Consider the following 23,529-nt stretch of genomic DNA (forward strand, 5'->3'; position numbering starts at 1 on the left):
GTTGACAAGCTGCAATTTTATGTAGCTCACTCAACACAGCACACTTCGTGCAATGTTAGACTGGAAAAGGAACTTTCTGATGAAAAATACAGTTATAACGCCTCCTTCAAACAAACCAGTCTTTAATGCTACACTACTAACTACCTACTCTATCAAATGGCGGGGTGGTTACAGACAGATGTGTGTGTGTGGGGGGGGGTACATTTTTCTTCCCCTCAACAACATGAGATTTGTCCTCCTAGTATTTAAAGGATGGAAGGGGGTGGTAAATACAAGGCAAATGCTCTATTTTCTTGTCACTGTTAGTGAGCTTGGAACCCCACACCCTATGGTTCTCCCTCTTTCTCTTTCTCACTCTCTATCACTCCTTCACTTGGTCAGATATGAAGTTATTCACCCTCATTATATAGGGCACTTGTGCTGTGCCTTGTGTTCAGTAATTCATCCATGGATGCCCCTGTGGGACAATTTCTAGGAGAATCCTATCTTTTTCACCTTGCCCCACAAACGCCTCACTGCTGCATGCTGTGCAATATCATTACATAACACACACTATAACGTGACCATAAGCAAAAGTTCACTCGGCGGCCATTTTTGCAACATCCCCAGGCAGCTGTTTCCTGTGTACTTGAATGAGTCAAGTATGAAGTCTTCAAAACGGTTTGTCAAGATTGTGTTTCGGTAACATATTTCAAATAACAATAAAAAAGTTACAAAATGGCATCATAAATTTTGATCTTTTAAAATCAAAATCAGATTTAAAAACATCTAAGGTTACGAATGTAACCATGGTTCCCTGAGTAGGGAACGAGACACTGTGTCCTCTAGGGGTCGCTATGAGGAAAGCCCCTGATGTAACAACTGGTGCGAGAGAATACGGGAGAATATTTCATTCACAACGTCTGTATCTTGCTTCTGAAGCATGGCAGGAAGCTAGAGGATGCAGTGTCTTGTTCCACTCTCGTGGAACTCTCACAGAGCTGCTCATAGATGGAATAGTGCATTCCAAAACAATATGTTTGAGAGTCATCAACTCAATCTATGGTAAAAATGCTGGAGCACTCTGGGGAAAAACAGAGAACTCAATCTCACTTGAGAGGAGAACTCCAAATTCAGGAAGAGAGTAGCACACTCATAGGTGACCCTTTTTGATGAAGGGGAGCACTGCTAAACTACTATAAGACTATCTACTATCATTTCTGATCCTCAGATCGAGACGGACCACCATGGCCACCACACCTTCCAATGTTGGAGGCTGCGTGCTTGGTATCAGAGAGAGAGATCTGTGTTGTGGCGCAGCTCAGCTACCTGATCAGGAGAAATGCCCCTAGCCTTTATCCAAGTCTTTCAGTAGATTAACCTGATATGCTCGAAGCACTGCCATCATGTGCAATGCACACAAGCCACAGCCTGACCTGCTGCTGCGTATGCCTTGCTATTTAAGCGAGATGTATCTGAAGGGGCTTAGATGGCAAGAAGGAAGATTTAAGAAAGGACATCTCCCACACAGAAAGATAGCCAGCGTCTCTTCTACAGGGGGCATCCTCTCACAGCCATGTTGGCATAATTCGTATGCTGAGACCGATGGAGGCGAGAAGAAAACAGCCTCTTTCATTCCTTTTCATTGGGTGGCAGAAATGGAAGGCTCACCTGAGCTGGAGTGCTATGGTCGGAAAGATAACACTCGTCGAGCTGACCTCGCGGCGTCACCTTGTTAGCGCGCTTCCATGGCAATTCCAAATTTGTTGTGGCACGATCCATAACCTCCAACAGCTCTACATACGCATGGCAGGAGGATTAAGAAGGCTCAGAAGAGCACTATCCTCTGTATCGGAAAAGTGTTAAAAGATATAACATCATCCTGCCGAGGATCTCTCTCGTCCACCACCGACAAGCGCTAAAGGGAAAGTCCCTCTCTAAACTCCTCAGCCAGATCCACCTATGATCCCCACGAGCTCATTTTCCTCCATGCCTCAGCAGCGGAGGGTCCTGAACCACGAGAAGCAGATGGCTGCCCCTCTTTCTTCAAAAAGAAAGACAAACGTGAGCGGAGGTTTTCATTGAAAAACGCTCACAGTGTATGCAGATTGCCCCCTCAAGGACATTGCGTGCTCTTCACCCAAACATACAACATAAAGACTGTATGTGTCATCGGGTGTCAATTAGTGCACACACTGTCTAAACGCTTTGCTAGTAGTCGCCCAAGATCGCTCATACCATGTTTCTTCTATGCTTCAGACACGGGTCACGACGAGGCGTTCTCCATAGCGACCCCTAGAGGACACAGTTTAAAGTTCCCTTGAAAGGAACTATATTTTTTCAGGTTGGTCAAGTGTTCTACATCAATAAGGCCCATGTCATTCAATATCTTATTCACCTGCAGAATGCTATAACCCTTCCTCAAAGCCATTTACCCTAATTTACTCAGTAATTATAGATTTCAGTGGAAACTGCATGTTTCAATCATTTATTGCTAATACTATATGCAATGGAAGGTTTTGTAGTCACTTGAAGATACAACCAATGAATGTTTATTAATAAAACATGAATCAACACTGGTTTGATTTTTCAGAAATACATTTAGTTTGCATAGCAGCACAGTTGCTGGGCATTGACTGGGTTCACGAAACAATGTTCATTCTGGTAAAAATGCCAACCTCTAAACCAGTTTATTTATAATTGTTTATTCTGTTTTATCGTACCTGATATGAATGGCATTTGAATCTAGCAAGAGTTGACATTATTTTATTTGACATTATTATTGGCAAGTATCATTATTTTCCACGAGATTCTAATTTATTTAGATGCACCTGTATATCTTTCTTTCTTATGTTATTGGGGGAGTTTTGATTTCAATAGCAACATTTGCACTGATAAAGTCAACAACACCTGTAACCATAAGCAAAGTGTGTGCCTCAAGGCATTAGATTCATCTGGGCAGAATTATGCTTCAACCGGTAGAGAACCAAAAGTAGAATACAGAAGCATAATTTGGTCAAATTAAACTCCCCTTTCCATTTGTTTTCAGTTAGCCTCGTTATTAACTACTGATGCTGGGTACACATCAAAAGATAATCGGGCTGATTTTGGGCCGATTTCCCCCCTTTTGACAATCCTAGCTATGTCCAGATTATCTTGATGGTTCTACAGATTATTTTATCAGATTTTGCCTTGGTGTGAGGTGTGTTAAGAGTGTCCGAACCTGATCGGAAGAACATCGGAGCCACCCCGATCACGAATCGTATATATTCAACATGTTTAATATTTACAATCAGAAATCCTGATGTGGGGGGGAGGGGGGTGGGGTGGATGAATATCCATTCAGAAAGTGAGATGATGGAAGACATAAGCAGTCATGGCGTTTAGCTCACTCTGTAACTTGTACAGACCATGTTCCCACCATCTCCACGACTTCACCCAAACCCTTTTATTTATCTATTTCATGAATTTTCTGTGAAAAAAAAAAAAAAATCATTCCAAACACTATCATTGCAATTTCTTCCTCCATATCATCCGCCATGCTTATTCTGAAGTCTCCTGAAATTTTGCGAGATTTCCTTTGTTTACAGTCGAGACTCTGTTCAAAAATCTGTTCGTGTGTGGTGTGCTGTCTTTGTCACATCATGGCACACCACACACTATACAAGCAAAACGGTTAAATCTACGATTTTTTATCCTCATGTTTGTGGTCATTTTGAAAATCTTATAAAATGTAAAAAATATTTTGGTGTGTACCCAGCATTATAAGACTTAGCATAGCTAACTTGTTAATACAACTTTTTTAATTTGTTGGAAGAAGATATCATGACAATGTGCTATGCAGGCATTAAGGTGGATACAATTTTTTCCTTCCCATAGCTTTCTTTAGTATAAAAACAAACTCTAATTTCTTCAGAGATCTTAACAGCTAAAAGAAAAATTTCAGAAAATTGTGGGGCTTTCATTATGAGGAGAATCTGATCTTTCAGAGAACTGCAAATAGATGACTGTAATAGTTATTACTCGAGACTTAGGTCTCTCCAGAGCAAAAGTGCGCATTTATCCCCTTGTGGGTGTTTTCAAACTGCTGGGTGTTTCTAAATCATGCAATCTAAATTATCCTCCTTACATAACCCCACCCCTGAACCTACTGTCACTATGACATCAGCCAATAAGGTATCATGGGCTAAAAACACCCTGATCTGGTAACTTCCATTACTTTCCTGCAGAGACCTATACTTGACTCAGTAAAGAGAGATAAATGAGTCATATTGCAGAGACACCTAACAAATAAGGTGAAATTGGGGCAAAGGTGAGCCGAGGAGACATTATTTTCTAAATCAATTCCAGGAAATCTAAGGACTAAGTCTTGAGATGCGCTGTGTATATGCACGTACTGTATGTTTGCATGTGTTTCAAATAATGTATATTATGAAAATAAGCTGCTCTCCTGGTCAGAAAGAGATGAAACCATATTTCCATATTTCATGAGTACATATTCAAGGTTGTATGTGAAAGCGTGACCTGCTGTCTCCTTGCTTCCCAGGAGAAGTCACGTGTCAGATTCACACACGTTCTTCCTGTGCACATTAACATTAGTCTCACATCAGATGCATCCTGCTGAAACTTTATCTGTTGCACAGTATAGTACGTAGATACACACCCAGACATTTTACCCTTTTCTGGCTACATGGACTCATGGATATTAATGTCTCATAGAGTTTAAGTAAAAAGCAGTGTTGTCACCTCCCTCTGTTTCTGCTGACATGTTCCTTTACTCAAAGACAGGGAGGTCAACTCTGTTAGCCCATTATAAATAATAACAATGACAACAATGACAGGAATTACGCAAACAGAATGACATTATAAATTAATTGAAAATGAGTCCTGTTATTGCATTATAATCGTCTGTTGAGCCAATAAATTAAGATGGTGTTATGTCAGTGGAGCTTGATGACTGGTGAGGACAGAAAGGGTCATTCAGTGAGTTTGGTGAATGTTTTCTCCCTGAAAAAAATAATAATAAACTCATTTGCATCTCAGGTTCAGAATAAATCTCCTTTGAGGTAATTGCATGAATGAATACATTAGTAGATGAACGATGGAATGAATATTTTAAAGTGTAACTAAGATAGATCTAAAATTCGTATGTGGGCTCCATTAGAGATGTTATTCCATGTCTTTGAAATCACCCTGTGCACCTGTCTTGTTTACTTGGAATAGTTCATTATGCACATTTAATTATGTTCACAAAGTTAGATTACTCTGGATAAATGTATGCTGGATAAAAATTAATATATCAGAAAATGATGCCACGATGAACTAAAAGTACTTCAGAAAAAGCATGTTTATTGAATCCTGTCAATTACATCTCAAAGGTATATAAATAGCTTCTTACCTCAGTCTTCTGACAATTCTTCAACCTTTCTCGGCTCCAGCTTCAGTTCTATTATTGGTAGCAATTCAGCATACAGTTTTTTGGAGTACTCGTTAATGAATAACTACACAGGAACAAATGAACAACATTCCTCAACATCAACATATTAACATTTTGCTCTTAACCAACAAGAAACTGCTTAAAAATTTAGTTTTTTATTATTATGAATTATTAGTAGTTCCTAATTTTAAAATTGTTTAATATTGTTAATATTTTCAGAAGTCAATATTATAACACAAATAAATAAATAAATAAATAAATAAATAAATAAATATCCCTTGGATTTCTGATGTCGGAAAAGCCCAATCATTGACTTTTACATATTAATGAATCTATGTTCAGAAACTGAGGTCATACAGGTGGCCTGAGGTCATAAAAAGGAAATAGATTAGTACTGTAACTCACCATTATCCCTAAACACATGAAAAACTAATAATAAGAGTAATATGTGTGAAAATGTTGCCAAACCAGTATGTTCATCTGCTGCTTTACATTTTCTTCTGAAAGATCCCAGTGTTAAAAACAAGCAGCTGATGTTTATTTTATGTTCATTTTAGTCCAATTTAGAATAGAATGAAGACCTGGAAAGACGGAGAATCACACAGAATGGAGAATTTTGGCTGGAGTGGGTTATGGATGAAAGATGGTTTACACTACAGACAAATTCAAGGCATGTACATTTGAACTTTACATGACTTTTTATATACATTCAAATAAAACCAAAAGGTGCAAGTGCTTGGTAGATTTACTAATTACAGGAGATTAAAGTTCAGGCTAAACTGAGATTAAATGGCTGAGATGATAACCTAAGACAATGTATCAAAAAATCTATATCAGCAACCTGTCATTCATGACCATGAATTTCAAGAGGAAGGAACATATGAATCATGAGACATAGGATGTAGGTATAAGGTTTGGGGTCAACGTACAGTTACTTAATTGCTTGGTTTCTCTAACAGTGGTTATGTACAGTTTAAAACACATGAAATGTACAGTTATAAAACACCATCATAGTAAGACATGACATTAAAATATTGCAATAATAATAAAAAATAAATAAACATGAAATGGCAATTTGTTGGTTTTCACTGTAAATTATAAGATTAAACGTTAACGTTTAAAAGTTACATTGAATTTTTCACCAAATATAAGGGAACTTACCAACTAATTAAAAGTTTTTTAACCACATAATTTTTTACACTCTTTTATCGTATAACGTTATTATTTTACATTTTTATGCAGTTTAAACATTCTATTGCCACAACTTGCTCCATGACCTGTACCTTTTCTCCTGTAGGTATTCCTTGTACAATAACTTTCAAATAGACTTAATAATATAAAAAGTGTAACAATCCACCAACTTTCAAAACCCACAACATGATATTCACATTTGACATTTGTTTTGCTTTTAACTGCATAAACACTACATTTACATTTCATTAGTCTTTTACAGAAGATCTGCGATCAGAACCAGGAAGAAACTAAAGAGGATGTTCTATAGAGTTATCACCTGTCAGCACTGCGCAAAAGGACTTTCTGTTATGTCTCTCTGTCTCTGTCTCTCTCTCTCTCAACAGATGGGCCGTTAGTATGCCTGTTTCCACAGTTTTCCAGCATGTGAGAGAGGATGCTATGTCAAACCCCTGCTGGCAAACATTTTACTGGCCAAACTCTCTCTCAGTCACTCTCTAGCAATCTATCGTTCTCACTTTTTCTTACTTGTTCACTCTCTTCCCTGTCAGTCAAAATACCTGCAGCAGGTATTATGTCATAATTATTACATCCACACTTCAAAGGTGCCACAGCACTGAGAACAAAAATGATGAAAAGAAAAAATATACAGTGAGATCGAACACAGCTCAAGCAATCACACACACATTTTCAACCTTTGCCAAACCTAATGGAAATGTCACTCATTTCTTATTTACACTGATGCTGAGAGCTCAGCTTCCCAGCTTGAATGAATATTTCTCTCTGTTGAAATTGTTGCAGTGGCATGGAACACAAAGTAAATAAACAAATATTCACCAATTCTTAGAAAAATGTCTACACAACTTAAAAAAATAAATGTTTATGAATCAATGAATTATTTTGGATTAATCTGGAAACATGTTTATAAGTTTTTATCTGTGCATATTTGGCTTCATCGTTGGTAGGTGACGAACTACATATTTAATTACTAACATGATCTACTTAAAAGGAGACAGTTTTTTTAATGAATTTTTCCCTCAACTTTTTTTTTTTTTTTTCAAAAATCTGAAAAAATTAAACTATTTCTATATTAAGTAGAATATTTTATAATCTAGATTAATCTGGCAAAAATATACACGCACAATTACACAATAAAACGCATCACATTATGTGTGATGTTAAACTTGCAAAAGCTGTGAAACATGGAAAGATGATTTTAGTATCTGACTTTAAAAATATTCCATATGTCAGTACAATAATGTTTCTGTAAATACACATTTAAACTTCTGTTTTCTTCAATTTAATATATAGAGTATTTATATGCATATGTGTATGTATATATAAACTATTACATACTGTCTGAATCTATATGCATACTATATGTATAACGTATTGAATTATGTTTGAGTGCAGGTTGATTTAGGAGTTCTAAATGAAAATGTATTTCTATTATCAAAATCATCATTACTACTATTATTTATTAAAATCATTTTATCAGAATCAGAATCAGATTTATTGCCAGGTATGTTTACACATACGAGGAATTTGTGATGTGAATTTGAATGTGATCCATTGCAGTGCAAATAATGCTGTTTTGAGTGCTACATGTTTTATCCCACGTTTCAAGAATTGAAGAATTCAAATGATGAACTGAACTAGTTTTATTTTTGAAAGTTTTCCAAATCAAATTTTACCAATGGATGTGGGTGATCGAACATACACCAATCTAGGAAATATTCCATTTATGTCTCTGTTTTTAAACCTTTGATCTTGTAACAAAAAACTAATTTTTGGAATTTGGAGATTTTTTTCAAAAAAAAAAAAAAAAAAAAAAAACCCTACTCGTACTTTTTAGAGATCCTGTATTTCATATAGTATGACATTTAATAGCATTGTCACATTGGCTCCTCTCTGCTGTCAGTAGAGTTGGAGGGCAGAGCGCAGTGCTCTTACGCGTCCAGTCTCATGCGCTCAGGAGTTAGACAGAGACGCAGTTACCACACGAAAAACAGCCGAATTTACTCTCGAGGACCAGCCCCGCTCTTCAATTAGTGTCTTGGGCGCTAATGAGGTTTTTAACACAGCATTCAAACTTGTTAATGAAATAGTGCCGTTTCGTGACACTGATTTTGCGCAACTGCTTCCCTTTGATTTGGCGCCAGATTTGCTGGGGAATAAACGATGATTCTCGGGGTGCTCTGTTCCTATGAAATGATTTGGATTGCGTCTAGCATTTTTGGAGGAATTCAGCATTGAACGCAGTACGACGTTTTCTGGACAACTTTGGTGCCAGTGGACACGGGCAGTCGCGAAAGTCTTTTACTGCCTCGAGATTGTTGGCTCTAAGCAGGATGGACCTCATCGGGCTCTATTTGTTCCAGCTGGCAATTCTTGGTGAGTTTTCCTCCGATTAATTCTGCTGATTTGAGGGGAACGGAGGATGAGCTCAGTTGCAGCTGTTGCGGATGTGAAGGGAATGATGAATTCATTCTTTGCCTGCAGACGTACGAATCATCTTCACTGTGTCGCTGCGTTTTAACTTCAAACTTGTTTCTTTCGCGATTGCAATGTTGTAATAAGTTATTTTATCCGAAAGTTGAGGTGTTTCAGCTGTTGGGACATTAATATTCTCCCTGGTTTGCTTTACGGTATATTGTCAGTGCGCACATAAGTGTCATTATCATGTTTGGCACACAAAATGAGACGGATCGGGGGACCTGCTAATGCGGTAAAGGTTTGTTTGTTAAAATTAACTGTCGCTTGTATTTAATGCGCTAGTTCACGGCACATTACCTCCATCATTAAAGCAACCTGACACATTGTCCGTCAAGCAGTGCGCGTCATCGTGGCATCTCGCGCGGTCCGCAGGTAGAGCGCAGGACGCATCCTACTGCAGCTATGCAAATATCTTTGAAGAATCATGAAGAGCCAGCAGCCCGAGACTGTGGAGTCATGTGCTCTTGTCAAAAGCGTTTGCGAGGGATACCTCCTAACTAGACCCCATGCCGCTGGCTCCTGTCGTCCTGTCGTTTGTGTATTCCACTGAGAATTAGTTTTGTCAAACACGTCTCCAGAGATGCGCGCGCTTGTGCATTGGGCAACAGGCTGAAAGAACACGTTTTTAGGAAATCTTTCTTGCCATGTCATTGTGGATTGAAAAAAAAAAACCTTCAGATTGATGATGACAGTCCTGTTTCATCCTCTTAGATTGTTTGATGTTTAATAGCCTAGCTGAAAGTGTTACTACTGGAGTCATGCTTCATTTAGTGCTTTTAGATTGAAATTTCCACATTGAATATGGAACATAAATGGGTTACATTCATGAGATAAATGTGAATGTCACAATGTTTTTAAGTATGTGCTCACACAAACTTAAAAAGGAACCGAGAGAAAGCGAATGGGAGGTGTGGGGGGGGGGGACGTTGTCGTCATTAGAAGCCTGGTGTCATTCAAACAAGCACCCTCATATTTTCGAGTGGATTTTGTCTATATAAAAAGGTATCTTTGATAAGTATCAGAAATAATGCAGATCATTTACTTTGAACAGAAAATAATGTGATCATAGCAACCCAGTTTGCTACAACGCACATATATCACTTTTCAGTGGAACTCATAAATAGTTATCAAAATGTCAATGCTTTCTTTTAGATACAACGAATATGCATTGTCTGTAGAGCTCAGTTGCAATTTTGCTTGATTTACGAGAAAAATATTCAAGATTCCGCCGGGATGCTGAGCCCCAGTTTTTTTGCATGTTGTCACTAAAAACTGTATCACTAGCCAAAACATTTGTTACACTTATAAAATGAAGTGCTAATCTGATTTATAGTGTTATCTAGCCTAGGGCAACAAATGAAACCAAGACTGTCGCTGGTCAAACATCAAATATAAAAAAAGGTTTATAATACCCCTTGTTTTCAAGAAAGCAATAGGCCACAACAGGTTAATTATAGGATTGTGAACAAATACCAAAATACACAAATGGGAAAGGATTAAAACCAGAACAGATATTTAATAAAGGGCTAGTCTTGAAAATAAGAGCATACTGTCAGTGTAACATACTCTCTCTCTTTCTATACTGGTTTTCCTTTGAGGTTCACAAGCAGAGGACGAAAGACATATAGCCACTAGCTAAAGCCAGAGGCACATAATGGATGGAGAGTGACACTTTTGCACTGATTTGTGCGCATGTTTGTTTTGGTGATGGTTGACAATTTCCATTGACTTCTGTCTAATTATATTTTTAGCCTCCTAACCCAAAACTAACCCTCACACAAACTTTGTTTTTGTTGCATTTTCATTAAGACATTTAGTAGGTTTATTAAGCTATTTTCCTTGCTTCTCAACTTCTTCAGGTTTTACTATCCTTGTGAGGTCATTTTATTATTAGCAATCTGAAGTTAGAATGTGTTCATTTTGCCTCTTTTAAAATTACAATACACTGCTAACAGCAAACATGCTGGGTCAATCTATGAAGCGTTCTCTCCTGCAGGGGAGATACAAGCAATGTGAGCGATGATTGGTTTGTGTCCTTCTGTGTCACACTTCACTTTGACAGCCATCACGGTTCCAGTCCAAGGAGATACAGTACGTTATTGGGCTTTGTCAACTTTGTTTTGTTGCAGTGTAATCATTTAGAGAAACTTTAATACCAAGCCTTATGTACAACATAATCATTTCACACGGGGGAATATAATATGATTAAGTGAATAAAGATGAGACGAATCATTAACCTTTAATTTCATGTTACATTACTTCATACTTTTTTTTATTTCACTTAAGTGTAGTTATGAGTCTTTGAGCAAATCCAAACGACCCTTTCTCAAAGTATTAATTTGAGTGATCATTACATAATTTCCAACAGTTAACAATAGTGTGAAATTCATGCATGTGAGGCAAATTAATTCCACCTTTCCTAGACTAATGCTCATTTAGCCCTTTAAGCTCTTAGGGGATTGAATAAATTTGTTAGCCGCACATTTAGTAACCTTGAATTGCGGCAGATTACATTATGCAGTGCTGCTCATTGCACCACGCTGGGATATGAATTTATTCTGGCATGGCTGCTGTTTCTCACCAGCTTTAATGTGAATGGCCCCTCCCCTCCTCTATCGGCCTGTCCAGGTTCTCTGTCTTCAGCCTGCTAATTATCCTCTGCATACGTCTCTTAGTCTATTTGCTTGGCATGATTTTTTGGGGTGGCTTATTAATTAGCTGTCCAATTGAGTGAATATTGACTGGGATTGACGTGATTCAGCCAGGGATAAGTAGGCGGGATAGATGAGCATTAATGTGCATTGAGCAGACAGGGCTGTAATGTGTCTCAATAAAGGACTCATCGTACAGAATTTGGTCTGAAGGTGGAAGCTATGACCGAAATCTTATGAGTACGAGTAATCATGAAAAATGAGTACTCATAAAAAATGTATGTTTCATCATAATTGACTCACTCTTATTTTATTCCAAATCGATAAGACATTTGTTCACAATGAAGATATTTTTAATGAAACCTGGGAGATTTCTGTCCCTCCATTGAAGTTAATTTGCCCAAAACTTTAACACTTTCAAAAGTTTAAAAGACATTGTAAAATAATCCATATAGAGGGTTTCATAAGCATAAATGACTGTCCACTGCTCTGGGTGTGTGTGTGTTCACTGCTGAGTGTGTGCACTTTGGATGGGTCAAAAGCAGGGCACAAATTCTGAGTATGAGCAGAGACAATTTATAAGAGATATGCCACTTCCTCAATCCTTCATACAACTATATAAGGAAAACCCGTAACGGCAAAGATGGCGGTTGTATGTACATGTCCCGCCCCTCCCGCTGGAAAGCCAATCATCTGCTTTTAACAGTCAAGCCGGGAAACATTTAAGCCTATAGTCTGGTTCCATTGACGTATGCGCACAGTTGAAGAACCTTGCGCATGTGTAGTAAAAGTATAACCTGTGGGGGAAAAGGCGTTTTAAACCTTATTTTGGGGCATAGTCATCAAATTTCTTTCAGCGATTTTTATCATATTTTACTGCTGTTTCTATACATGTAGTTTTTATGTCCTGGTTACCAGTGAAAGTGCAGTTCTGACTCTCTGCCCATTCATTTAGATAGGAGCCTGGTCTTGTTATTCTGAAATAACTGCCCGGAGGCATGGCCAAGATGGCGGCCGAAAGACACCACTTGCTTAAAAGGACTTTGGTATGGGTCACTATACTTGGCTGTATGTCATGTCACTTTCATTTTATTTTTTTTTTCATTGGGCACACACGCCTGGCCCTGATGATGGGTAGACTGAAGTGGTTCCCATACATTCATTTATTTGTGGCGCTCGCCACAAAAACTCTGTTTCTCCTGCTTTAAAGCATCTCCTGCTGGCAGAGAATGAATTAGCATTTTCAGTAAGTCCGTCTGATTTAAGCAGCAAACATATTTTGTTTGTTATCAAAAATAATCTGCTCGAGAGGGACTACTTAGCCGTTGTTATTGATTCGATTTGGAAGTCTACTGGAAGTTAAGTCAGGGCCACCAATGTGTGCATGCACAGTAACTTTTTTTTTTATGTTGTTGCCGTTGAAACCATCTATAAAATGAGTGATCTTCTGAAGAGACACAATCACTTTACAGTATATGATGAATAGATTTAATTTGGTAACACAGTAAAAAGACTTTTTATTCATACATACTGTAGAGCGCATTAAATACGATAAACAGAATCTCAACCATACTTGTTTAACATTCAAAAATGTAAGAAACGTTTGATTTTCTATTTAACATATTATGCTCTATGTGTGTTGATCAATTGTTTATGTGTGAATAAAAGACGTAATTAAATCTGTTCATCATACAAAGTGATTGTATCTCGTCAGAAGACTCTATTCTTATTATTTTTTATGAAGTTTTTGATTTGTCAAAGTTATTTTTATTTATTTATTTATTTATTTGGATTGGTGGTGCAATGGACTTTCTAGGAGGGACATACATTTCTCAGGTTTCATTAAAAAATGTATCTTTATCTGTGTTTCCAAGATGAATTAAAGACTTATGGGTTTTGGAATTACATTTTCGGTTATCTATCCCTTTAACTAACAGCTTTGTAACCTAGCCTCATTCTTGTTATGACTTTGGGACAACTTTAATCTTTAGCATCTTTGTATTTTTGTTTAGTTTGGCTTGTTAATGTTTATTTAATCAACCCAATCTCATGAGAAAAATGAGTTGGTGATTTTGTATAAATAAATACATAAATAATATTTAATCATAGGGCAAAGTAGATTGTAGTAAGCTCTCACCTCTTGGGAGAAGCTCCTAAATACTACTCTTAGATTATTCTTAGATCTGTGTATGAGATCAAAGGATATTGCAGGACGATTTTTCATTATGACTATTTAATTATAGCTCTTCAGTTGTGCCATTTATTGGCAGCATGTTGTTTTAGTGAGCAGCTCTATTTTTTCCTAACACACAATCATATCTGTCAATAATGTATGCTAGAGTTTATTCAAGTTATGATTGCATTCAATTTTTAACACAACGATTCTTCTCACCAAAGTGGAGACTCTGTTCTACTGGATGTTTATTTGTTTGTTTAGTTAAAACATAACCACAGGGTTTTTGCAGGTTTGATGAAGGTTCATTTAAAAACTTTAAGGAACACAGAAATACAGAGTATACTCTCTTAATGTACTTGTCGAGGGAACACAATGAGTTACATAAGCAACACGTAAAAGTTTGAAAATACAACTTCCAACAGCTTTATTTACTAGAAAAAAAAAATGTTTGTAAGGCTCTTTTGATCACACTGCAAAAAAAAGATCTTCATTTGTATTTTTGTCTTTGTCTTGTTTTCCAGTGAAGGAAAATGACGTAAGTCAAGTCTTGCTTATGGTCAAATTTATCAAATGAAGTGCGTTTTTGATTAAAACAAGAACAAATGACTGACATTTTCCAAGTGCATCTCAAGTAAATATGTTTTGTTTTAAGGATGTTTATACATTTGTTTTGGAAAACAATACAAAAATAATGACCAATATATACCTTTTTAGCAATGCATACAACATTTAATGACTTTCCGCTATTATTTAAGACTTTGCAAGGCCATAAATTGTGGAAGGGGCCAGTGAAGACTTTTTAAGACCTGCAGAAACTCTGTAAGCAGCATCAAAAAATGTATGCTACAGATTAAAAAAAAAAAGAAATAAGAGAAGAGAATATGTCGTCCCGTCTCATGCCCCTGTGCATGGATATGTACTGCAGTATATACCAGATGTTTACTGAATGACACATTTCTGCCATCATACTGCCCAGTCCTAGTGAGGGGTATGTCTAACACACCTGACGATATGTATAGAACTATATGTGTGTGTGCCTATGTGAGGTCAGGTCTGAAATACGCACCTTCGGTGTGAGCTCATTTAGAGTCAGTCAACCATTCAGTCGGCATGTTTCACAGGATCCGATCCGCCCCTATCATCTGGAGAAAGCAGAGAAGAAAAGAGGAGAAATGGAGACCTTTTTTGGATTTAGATAAAGGAAAGCACACACACACACACACTTAGAGCAATTGTGGAGCGGGCAGAGAGGACCGAAGCACAGGAGGAGGTGACAGAGCTGCTCATTATGTTAACGGCCCGTCATTCTGCCATCTATTGTAAAGGCACGATTAAACTGCCAGGACAATTACCAGAGCCTCAATAAAAGATTCTGGTATTTTTACGACTTCCATGCGGCATACCGATAGCGGAATGGGAAAGGCCGGAGATTGTCTGGAGTGATTTTATCTTGGCAGGGTGCTGAAGAATGCCGCCACCTTGCTCACAAGCAAAGACTTCTTGTTAGCGCTACGGAGGCTGGTCGCACATAAGGGGGAATGGGGCTGAGCTACAGTCACAAGAATACAAATGAACAGGGTTCAGACTATTGCAGAGTCCATGTGCCGCAGCCGCAAGAATACAGATCAACAATGCAGGGTCTCCGGGTCTCTGCCTGGGAGGGGATATAAAGTGATGTGTGAATTGTGGCACGACTTGTTCTGTTTACTGTAGCCTTTCTGTCCCTTCTGTCTGCGAGAGACTTTTGTTCATGAAGAACAAAACACTCAAGTTTGGAGAATGTTTTAACCTCAACCCCTGTAGAGCCAACACGTGTCTTTGGCTTGAATGAGTGTCTGTTTACAGTCCAAAATGAACGATAAATCAGTTTGATCAGTTTTTAAACAAACTATATATATATTGTTTGTTTAAAAACTGATCAAACCGATTAGTCCATATTTATTGACTATGGTAATGCAAACAGCACAGGCCATTGTGTCACTTCTGTCTCTCTGTAAAACTACAAAAATGTGAAGATATTATGATTTCGTCAAATTTCAGCAGGTTGCCAAAGCTCTTTCTTTTTGTGGCATAATGCAAGGAATATCTTGCTTCATGAACTTACAGAAACAATATATATATATAGTTCCTAATAAAATTACAGACCAACCAAGAGAGTAACTCTGTTTACACACTAAATGTGATTTTACTTGTATTTGATGTTTGGTGCGCGTTAAATTTGGACCCTGTGAATTCTCATAGTACAGACAATAAACATTTGCCTGTATTTACCTGAAGTCTGGCATAAACACTATCTCTCCAAGTTTTAATGAAACCTCAATGCATCTAGCAACGATGTGCCTAAACCTCATTCATATCCATTAAAGCCTATCATTGCATATAAACTCACACACAAACATGCATCATCTCTGGTGTTACATGACTGCTCTTCCTGTATATGTAACATATATGGTGTACTGCCAGCTGTCACCATTCTCATTACAGTCAAAGGCTAAAGTCAGCAGGCTTGGATTGGCATCAGTCATAATTAGGTTAGGCCACACTGGATATGCCTCACATGTTTCTGCCTCTGATCCCTTCATGTTTATATGGGAGCTGATGGAAAGGACCGATAAGTAAAATCAGGGCAAAAAGTGGCAGAATCTGTGGGCAGTTCAGCTAAACATACTGTGTTGATTGGTTCCTAATGAGCGGTTCACCAAAACGCACTGAGCTGATTGGCCTGTAATTAACAGACTGACAAAATGCACCATGCTGATTGGCCTGTAATGAGGATGAAATATGGTGGAGGCTGATAAAACAGTCATTAACAGTGCAGGTGTCTTTTGTGAACAAACGCTGTGAAGTTGGTTTGGAAATTAAACAGAGAGCACAGTTTTTTAGTTCGACAAACAAGGCAAGCTATCGACTTATTCTGCATGATTGCATAATAGACATTTTCTGTAAAAAATTCTTACAAAATACTCTTGAGGCTTCAAACATGCACTTTAGCTTTGGAATGCAATTCACAAAGAACTCTCAAAAAACCTCCTTTATCTTTTGTTTTATCTTTTTAAAAAAGATAAGGTGATATCTGACAAACAACACATCGCAATACAGAAAACAGCAGCGTAAGTTAAAATAGACAGCAAGAAAATAAAAAACTTTGCAAAGGGGTCATTAAATATATAGATTTATTGTATCATTCCCTTTCTCTCTTGACATCCGGTAATTATTGTTTGTAAAGGTTTGCACCAAAGTGTGTATAATTAGTTGGTATATAATAGATTTAGTTTTGCTGCTGTAGTAGCTGTACCTTTAAAACCTCTAAGGGAATGCCCTCTTTGTTTTGGTTCTTATATGCCATTCTTCAATAACAGCCACTTTGTAAAGTCTGCACAAAACCTCTTAGAATGTCGAACATGAGACTTGATGATTAAGAGCGCTAGAAACAAACCCCAGACTTATTGTTAATAATAATAATAATAATAATAATGTCATGGTATTTATTGTTCATCACTTACTTTAACAGTGTGAACTAAGGTGTTAAAAATATAGGCATTGTTGATATGTTGACTTTCGTATGTTAATATAGTCATCTGATGTCACAAATGTGAAATGAGTCACTTTTGTAGACAAATTGTCCTTTTATAAAGTCAATTTTATTTGTATAGTTATTTTCACAGTGTGCATTGTTTCAAGGCAGCTTTACAGAAAATCATGATGTTCATGTCTATAATATCTTACACTCAAAACTGGAGTGGTACCATTTCAAAAGATACAAATATGTACCTTTTAGGTACTAATATGTACCATTTGGGGGTAAATAAGGTACAAAGATGTACTTTTTAGCATTTGTACCTTAGATCTAGCACCACAGTGACAGATTTGCGTACTTTTCTGATAGTGTATCTACATGTCTTATAGACTTGAAAGGTGTGTTGTAAAGGTATGGTGACACATACTCAGAATTTGTCCTCTTCATTTAACCCCTCCAAGTATACACACACAGAGAACACACACACACACACACACACACAAACACACACAGTAGTGAACACACACCCGGAGCAGTGAGAAGCCATATTGCTGCAGAGCCTGGGGAGCAGTTGGGGGTTCGGTGCCTTGCTCAAGGGTCTCACCTCAGTTGTGGTGTTGAGGATGATGCTGTAATTAAAAGCAACACATTCCTCAATCTATTTCTACTGTACGCCCACACACAGTGTTAACTAATAAGAAGCTTGTTTGCCATGTCATGCACTATTTATTTATTTTATTTATTAACTAATCACAAAGGTGTTATTGCATTGGTGGGCTTTATGGACTAGTGAATATAATAAAATGTTTAATTACTATTAGTAATTAGCTTTATACAAAACCAAAAAGGTGATATACGTTTTAAGTTTTAACTAGGTAAACATTTGGATGTGTGTGTTTTCACAGTTAAATGCTTTAGTTGTTTTGTGTAATAGTCCTATGCTCCATAGCACCTCACCACAGCAAACAGTGTGTTTACATGACAGTCAGATTACTGTGATAGCATGCACCTCTCTCTCTAACTCGTTCACACACACGCACACACAGACACATACAGCCTCACACACATGCTCTCAACTGTTGGTTTGTTTGCAATTACAAGGCAATTCACTCCCCTGATCTCTCAATCTCATTCTTACTGCCCTGTTCTATTTTACTCAATAAAACTCATTTCTAGCTTGTCTTTAGAGGCTACTGTATAGATTGGCCAGAATAGTATAGGTTTGTAGGTAAAGTGAATTTGTTGCTCCCACCTGGATTGCTTTCGGTTTTAACATTTTGAGTTAAAGTACAGAGATAAATGGTATCAATATTGAGAAGGGGAGCAAATCTATATTTAAAATGATTCTCTTGTTATGCGCAGGTGCTACTGTTTGATTGCCGTCACCGAAGGGTACAAAGTAGTTTAATTAAGTCTGTTGTCTTTGCTGAAGGCAATGCATTTGTACAGAAATTGTGGGATCTAAAAGTCTGAGGTCACAATGAAAATTTGGGATTCAGAATTTAATTAAAACATAGAAATGAACAGAAAGTATTTTGAAAATGTAAAAATAAAGAGACATTATGATGAAAAAATGGATTTGGATCATTCTTAAATCATGTTAGATACCATAGTCCTGAGATTTGACACGTGTGGAGTCAGTTAAACCAAAACGTAATGAGAAAAAAAAAGTAAAAAAAGATGTGTTTTCACTAGCAGTCTCAGACTTTGAATGCACACACTCGCGCACACACATGCAAAAAAAAAAAAAAAAAAAAAGATCATTTATCACATCATCATTTAAAATTAATTAAACCTGGCAATTAAGACAAAAGGCTGTGTTGGGGAGTGTTGTGGTGACCAAATGGTCATGAGTGTTAGCAGATGGAGAGATGGACATTTATTAAGAAGCGTTTATTGATCCCCGTCTACTCGACATGCTCCTGGGATTGCCCACTGTCCTCCTCGAGGGCTATCAATGTTCATTAGTCAGTGTAACACAGAGTGATGTTCTCGCTGTTCTGGATTACGGAGAGATGGATGAAGCATCAGGAGGTGAGAGTATCGATACCATCGCAGCATGTGGGTGGCAGCGTTTGATTTGATTCTAAGTCGTGTCCACTCAACAGATGGCTAACAGCAGAGGTGCTGCCAAATTCCCAGCATGCAGTGGTAAAAACATAAATGATCTCCCTGGACTGGGGTGTGTGTGAGTATGGTAAGACATATATTTTTTTATGTTTTTGAAATTTTCTTTATTTGCATTTATTTGTTCTAAAATAAAATATCAATACAGAATAAAATCAATAATACTATGGAATTTTATTACAATTTAAAATAACTTTTCTATTTTAATAAATTTAGTAATTTATTCCTGTGATGCAAAGCGGAATTTTCATTATTATTATGCCAGTCTTCAGTGTGACATGATCCTTCAAAAACCATTCTAATATTTCAATTTGCTGCTCAATAAACATTTCTTATTATTTTGAGTGTTGAAAAAAGTTGTGCTACTAAATATTGTTATGGAAACTTTTACATTATAAATGTCTCTAAATTCAATTTTGATCAAATTAATGCATCTAAGCTGAATGAATGTATCTATTTCTTTAAAATATCTTACTGACCCGAAACCATTTGTCATCAAAATTCTATTTAATGTTCAATTTCTTCAAGCCTATTTATAATATGGGCATTTGTGGCTCACCTTAGCCTAGAGCCTCCGTTTTACAAAAGCCTCAACTCAGAAGTTAAAGCTAAATGTCATGTACTGTATCTTTTTCTCCTACATACATTTTCTCTTCATCATCATAACTCTGGACATAAAGGAATTAAATTGGAAAGGAATCAAATCACCTTTTGGACATAAATTGCATTTTACTAATTCTGTGGGGGCTGGTGAATGCTTGATTTTGATTTGTTGATGAATGTTCTAAGGCTATGCAATTATTTTTCAGAAAACACACAGATAAACTAGTTGCAGGCAAATCTTGATTGCATTATACTTCCATATCACTTTGCCAAATCATTGTAGCTATTCTTTAAAGGACCTTACAGCTTACAATAGCAAAAGCACAAAAACACTGACCAAGCAAACAAATATATCACACAACAGGATAAAAACAAAAAACTTTTTCCATGTTTTTCATTTTATCTACAAAAAAACATGCTTTCTTTCTCTCGCTCTCTCACTCATATACAAAAGTGCACACATACTGTACATTAAAGACACAAATGCGCACAGAAATTTCTGGTCAGCACTGTCCTGTTACTTCATCAATAAAATAGTTTTGCAACTGAAAAGCTACATGCCATTTCTCAGTAGTGGGTGGTATCATTGCTTTTGTTGAAGCAGTTAAACTTACAGCTGCACTATAAGATGCTGCTGCCGAACACTGTTGAGAGACGCACATACTCAGATAATTTAATAGTTTGTAATAACTCCATTAGACTCCATAAATAAGGGCATTATTAATGGATCAAGCTTTCGTTACTAGCTCTAAAATGACTTTTTGTAATTGGCAATAGAATCTTGGGATGAGATGCATAAGAAATTACACACAAGAGCATTTTGAATACAAACACCTGACGTGTGTGGCATAATCTAGTGGAATAATTGACTCTAGGCCATTGAATTATTAGAAAAATAATGCACAACTGAGGTGTAACGGCCACAAATTCAACGGCTCTTTGTCAGTTATTCCCTACATGTCCTTTTTCATCACCGAAAAAAAAAAAAGAGGATAACTTCTTCCTAAAAATTCTCTCAAATTATCTATTTTGTGTTTGGCCAATTAGAAACAAGTGGTGGCTTGTCTTACCCCGTGGCTCACTTTGCCCTGATCTCCCCTAATATCGGAAACACCATTGAAATTATTTTACAGCTGTAGCTTTTTAATACAGTCACAAGTGACTGTTAATTTTGCTTAATCATTTTTTGACTACCACCTCCAGCTCGACCACCTGGTGTAACGTGCCAGGTGTTTAGGGAGGAGAAGAATGCTGTGATTTAATCAACTGCAGCTTTTTCAGGGATAATCCACTTAACTGAGTTGACCTTTTTTAATTTGCTCAGATCCTCGTGTTCTTGTGCATGCTGATACTTCCGGTGATGAAAAATAAAGGACAGCTGCATATATCTTGCATTGTGGTGCATTCTAGTGTGGCGAGGCAATTTAATCAGATATTCTGTCTGTGCAGTCAGTCCCTGTGTTCTGATCAACGCAAGCTGCAATGTGTGTTTAACAAGGCTGATCACAGACAGACCACACCTGTTTTTCCTGTTCAATCTAGAGTAGACAGGAGTGCAACAGCATTTTATTGGTCTGAAGTGTTTTACAGGATTGAGGAGAGAGAAAGAGAGCAGGAGGGGAGAAATGGAGGGGAACGCAATGAAAAAGTGGCACGCACACTCTTGCACAGAAACCTACAGGTACGCAAACACTTTAGCATCAAAGGCAGTCACCTGTCGCCAACGCAGTAGCACTCCAGCCAACACCAACTGCCAGCAATCCCTGCTTCTGTAAAACGATCAATATTCAGTAAAAAGCCTTAAACACTTTCAGCGGCAGTCTTTATATATGGAAGCATATGGGTAGCAATATTCAATTTGGAATGTAATATGCAAAACGACAATGCAATATGTAAAATGGCAATGCATTTCTGTATTTACATTTACATTTTCCTATACATTTGTGCAACGTTTGGTGCAAAATGAATTCAATAATCAATATTTAATAATTTCTGTAATACATTTTCAATTTAATTTTGCAATGAAAATGCAATCGTACGTTTCTTGACTGTGAGTGTTAATGCAAATATAATTTCTAAAAAATCATGTAGCAAAATTCAATGTGTACATTGAAAATGCATTGCGAGCCGATCAAGACAGAGCTGAAGGTGGAGCAATTTGACTTATCAGATGAAAGACGCATTTCAGCCCCGCCCACAAGTGCGAATGAAATATTGAAGCCATAAACCGAAATGATCAAAACTTACACGGACCAACTGTTTTGTCCCTGTTCTCTCACTTGAATCCTTTTCTTGAGTATTGAGTCTCTTGACCTTCTGCAAGCCCTGCCTTGTTCATGCAGTGATTGACATGGCGGGAGGGGGCGGACACGTGATCGGCTCGGAATGCATTTTCAATGTGCACATTGAATTTTGCTACATTCATTGTGGGACACTGAATGAAAATGCAATCGTAAGTGTCTTGACTGTGAGTGTTAATGCAATTCAGAAAAATAGCATTTAAATGATAATTTTGCCACAGTTTTTGCTTGAACATGTTATACATATCTAATCATTTCTGTTATACATTTTTATTTTAATTTTGCAACTTATAAAGCATTATAATTAGTATTCATTTTCCATATTAAAATTAGTGTGTGAAATGGCAAATGAAAATTCTGTAATTTTCATTATCATTTTGCACCAAACGTTGCACAAATGTATTGGAAAATGTAAATGTAAATACAGAAATGCATTGCCATTTTACATATTGCATTGTCGTTTTGCATATTACATTCCAAAATGAATATTGCTACCCATATGCTTCCATATTTATATACTGAATCAGATCAGAGATGCAAAGTGGGTTCTGTGTTATTTAAAGGTGCAATAGGAGATCTTGAAAATGCTAAGATTAGCCTGATAGCACTGAAAACAAACGTTCCATCCTCCCTGCAGTCACTGTCCAAAGATGCGCCCCTGAACGCATTTATGCTCACAGACCTGAATACCAGAGGCAACCTTACTACAATAGGCTAGATCAGCGGTTCCCAATTCAAGTCCATGTTCCAAAGTGAAGTAAACCCCTGCTCAGGGAGTAGGGAGCAATGAACAAGGTTTAGGGATCATATAGATTGGAACACAGTTCATTCACGTAGCTCGAGTTGGTCATCTGAATCCGGTGTGTTAACTAAGCGATAAATTCAAAATATGTGCGCAAGCACTGGAATTGGGTGCGCTGGGCTAAATCATATGTCATTGACCACTGAGAAAACATTAAAGGTACTGCAATATCAGGAAGGAAGACCGGGTTGTTGATGTTTTTCTGCCTTTCTAGCTCTTTCTGCACAGCATGCGGGAATGCACTAATGGC

At 37.3% G+C, this 23,529-nt stretch overlaps 1 protein-coding gene across 1 annotated transcript in view; it reads left to right on the top strand.

Annotated features, from left to right (window-relative positions):
* The first annotated feature begins 8,525 nt into the window (after positions 1-8,525).
* Positions 8,526-23,529, top strand: part of LOC113112895 (GDNF family receptor alpha-4-like) — a 98,572-nt gene continuing 83,568 nt past the window's right edge. The window contains exon 1 of the mRNA XM_026278811.1: positions 8,526-9,001. Within this exon, the coding sequence (XP_026134596.1) occupies positions 8,959-9,001 (43 nt within the window). The 5' untranslated portion in view covers positions 8,526-8,958. The remainder of the gene's footprint in view (positions 9,002-23,529) is intronic.

This window comes from Carassius auratus, chromosome 13 (assembly GCF_003368295.1).
Source record: "Carassius auratus strain Wakin chromosome 13, ASM336829v1, whole genome shotgun sequence".
NCBI lineage: Eukaryota > Metazoa > Chordata > Actinopteri > Cypriniformes > Cyprinidae > Carassius > Carassius auratus.